The following is a 3,331-nucleotide window of genomic DNA, read 5'->3' as shown; positions in this document are numbered from 1 at the left end:
CCCGTGCCTTGGGAGAAGCTGCTGGAAGCTCGGCCACGCTTTAATGCCGCCGCTGTCCCGGTTGGCGAGGCAGCGCTGCCGCTCGCGGCCCCGTGCTCGTCCCGCTGGCGGCTCCGGGTGCCGGCAGCGCCTAATTGGGACCCCCCCCGACCCCCATCGCCGGCTGCACGCCACTGAGCGGAGCTGACGGGTGGATTTGGCGGCCCTAAAAGCATCACCACCACGTCGTTCCCCGCAGTCCTGACGAGAGGATGACAGCGCCATCCCTCCCGGTGACGGTAACGAGTCCCCAGGCACCGCTCGGGGCTGAGCGTGTCGGTAATTTGTGACGGGAGCAGAAAAAAAAAAAAAAAAGGTGTTTTTTTGTTGTTTTTTTTTTTTCAATTTTCCAAGTTGAGTTGCTAAATACAACAAACGAGCACAAGATGCACTCACGGACTCGCTGTCTTTCCTGCAATTCAGTGGCTAATCCTAACGCAAACGGGCAGAAGCAAAATGGCCCCGTGCGTTACCAGCCCAGCGCTGGCCACGGGGAGCCGGTGGTGGACGACCCGAGCCGCCCGTCCCCAGAGGCCGCGCATCCTCAGCTCTCGTGCCTGAGCCACGGGATCAATCCCCACGGGCAGAGCAGCCCCCAAACTGCTGAAACACCCCCCCCCCAAACCAGCAGAGCCCCGGTGCCCGTGCGAGGCCGGAGCTGCGGCTGCTCCAGCAGGGAGGGCAGCTGGGCTGTTGGAGCCCGGCTCTGCCCCTCTGATCCCGCACCCTCAGGTGTGTTTTTGGGTCTGGGGGTGCCCCGGGAGCACCAGAGGGACCGGGATGGCCGCGGGCAGCGCCGCCAGGACGGGTCCCGAGGTGTGAGGCAGCCACGGCTGCGCCCAGCCCAACCTTGGTGCGGAGAAAGGCGAGAACCAAAAATTTCAACGTTTTTTGGTAGTTCAGTGAGGGCACTCGCGCGATGCTCCACGCACAAAGCAGGCGGGAGGCGGATGCCCCCCCCCCCCAGCCAGTCAGGCCCCTCTGCTGTGAGCTGTTCCGCAGCTGTAGGGTGCGGGGACCCCCCCCCCCTGCTGCCCCCCAAGCCCCTTTCGCCCTTTTTGGTGCCCCCCCCCCCCCCGAACCCAGCAGCGCCCCCGTTTCTTGCTGGGTGCAAGGGGGCTCGCTCCCTTCGCTGGGCGATGCCCGAAGGAGCCGCGGGTGCTGCTGCGGAGCCGGGGGGGTGCTGGGGGGCAGCGGGCACGGGGGGGGGGGGGGCCTGGTGGAGGCAGCGGGGCTTTGGGGCGCTCGGTGGGATCCGCGATGGGGGAACTGAGCGTGGCCGGGGACAGGGCAGGACGGGGGGGCTCGGGGGGTGTTCCCCTCACACCCCTTGTGCCACGTCGCACTCAGCCGTGCTCACACCCGTGCGCGCACACACACCTCTGTGCGCAAACCCACACACGCACGTGCACACACACACACAGGTGTGCACACACCAGCACCGCCCACCTCTCCACCCCCCCCCCCCATGCACTCACCCCCCGCAGGGACCCCCCCCAGGGACCCTCACCCCCCCCCCTTGTGTCCCCATGGACCACCCCCAGGCACCCCCTATGTGCCCCCCTTTACCTCCCCAAGTACCCCAACACCCCCATAAGCCCCCCTTTGCCCCCCCCAGTCCCCCCAACACCCCCCCAACCCCCCTATTCCCTCCCAACACCCCCATACACCCCCCAACCCCCCAACCCCTCTCTTTGCCCCCCCGACACCCCCACACTCCCCTCTTCACCCCCGCAACACCCCCAAGACCCCCCCCACACTCCCCTATTCCCTCCCAACACCCCCATACACCCCCCTTTCCCCCCCCCAGGCACCCCCCCACTCCCCCCACCCCCCTTTTTTCCCCTCCCAACCCCCCCATGTACCCCCCCCTGCCCACCCCCCCCCCGGGCCACCCCATGCCCCCACGGTGTCCCCATGCCCCCCCCCCAGCCCCCCCCAGCCCCCCATGAGCCCCCCCCCCCAGCCCCTCCCGTCCCATCCCCGTGCCCCCCCCCCGGCCGTTCAGCACCGCGGACAGCTCCCCCCCCCCGCTCTCCCCCCCCCCCCCGGCTCCCCCCGCCCCTCCCCGTCACGTGTTTGGGGGGGGGGGGGGGGCACCTCCCGGTTATAGCGCGGTCACGCGGCGGCCGCCGCCGCCCCTATATAGCGCGGGGCGGGGGGCGCGGAACCGGCACCGGGAGCGGGTCCGGGAGCGGCGGAGGGAGCGGTGAGCGCGGGGAGCGGCCGGCACCGGGCACCGGGGACCGGGACCGGGGACCGGGGACCGGGGACCGGGGACCGGGACCGGGGACCGGGGACCGGGGACCGGGGACCGGGGACCGGGGACCGGGGACCGGGACCGGGACCGGGACCGGGACCGGGACCGGGCACCCGACAGCCTCCGTTAGCGGCTGCCCCGGGAGGAGAGGGGACGGGAAGGCGGGGGGGGGGGGGTCCCAAGCCCCGGAGCGCGGGGGTGGTCGCGGGGGAGGGGGTGTCCCGGGGGTGCCCCGGTCCCGTGTCCCGGCTGGGGGCGTCCCGTGGGGGGGTCCCGTGTCCCGTGGGGGGTCCCGTGCTGCTGGTCCCGGGTGTCCCGTCCCCGGAGGAAGGGGTCCCGTTAAGCTCGGGCTCGGGGGAACCGGGGGGCTTCATCCCCACGAGGGCGCTGTCCCAAGTCCGGGGGGGGGGTCCCACCTGCAGGGCTTCTTTTTTGGCGGGGGGGGGGTTGTCCTCGTGGCGGGGACCCCATCCCCGGGGGTGTCACCCCTCAGGGGAAGGGGTCCCCCCCCCCCCCCCCCCCCCCCCGTGGTGTGGAGCCCGTCGGGTGCCCCCTGACGTTGGGGGGACGCGGGGGGTCTGGGGGCGGGGGGGGGGGTCCTTTTTGCAGGCATCCGGCCCCCGCCCCCCCGGAGCGGCTGCCATGCGGCTCAGGATGCTTTCGGCTGCCTCCGTCCTCGTCCTGCTCTTCCTGCCCTCGGAGACCTGCTCGCCCCTGCAGTGGCCCCGCAGGCTGCCCGTAGCCCCCCAGCCCAGCTGGGAGCCGTGGCCGGGAGCCCCGCGACCCCCGGTGCCCGCCGGCAGCCCCCAGCCCCACGGACAGCCCCGGCTCTGCCAGCCCCGGGGGGCAGCGCCCGCCACGGCCCCCCGCGTCCCCCGGGCGCTGCAGGCGGGCAAGAGGCGAGAGGGGAAACCCAACTCTCTGGACCTCACCTTCCACCTCCTGCGCGAGTTCCTGGAGATGTCCCGCGAGGAGAGACTGGCCCAGAAGGCGCTGAGCAATAAGCTGCTGCTGCAGAGTATAGGGAAGTGA

General features: G+C 72.0%; 1 protein-coding gene across 1 annotated transcript; it reads left to right on the top strand.

Moving 5' to 3' along the window:
- Positions 1 to 2,134: 2,134 nt before the first annotated feature.
- LOC126913501 (corticoliberin-like) lies at positions 2,135 to 3,331 on the top strand. Its single transcript, XM_050714013.1, has 2 exons — positions 2,135 to 2,248; positions 2,909 to 3,331. Exon 2 carries the CDS (start codon positions 2,942 to 2,944, stop codon positions 3,329 to 3,331), a length of 390 nt encoding a protein of 129 aa, XP_050569970.1. The 5' UTR covers positions 2,135 to 2,248; positions 2,909 to 2,941.

The sequence above is a fragment of the Cygnus atratus genome, chromosome 16 (genome assembly GCF_013377495.2).
Source record: "Cygnus atratus isolate AKBS03 ecotype Queensland, Australia chromosome 16, CAtr_DNAZoo_HiC_assembly, whole genome shotgun sequence".
Classification (NCBI taxonomy): domain Eukaryota; kingdom Metazoa; phylum Chordata; class Aves; order Anseriformes; family Anatidae; genus Cygnus; species Cygnus atratus.
Note: the sequence above shows the minus strand (reverse complement) of the source record. Positions and strands in the feature narration are given on the sequence as shown.

Coding starts and splice junctions, on each gene's coding strand:
- LOC126913501 (XM_050714013.1), top strand. CDS start 2,942: ATGCGGCTCAGGATGCTTTCGGCTGCCTCCGTCCTCGTCCTGCTCTTC.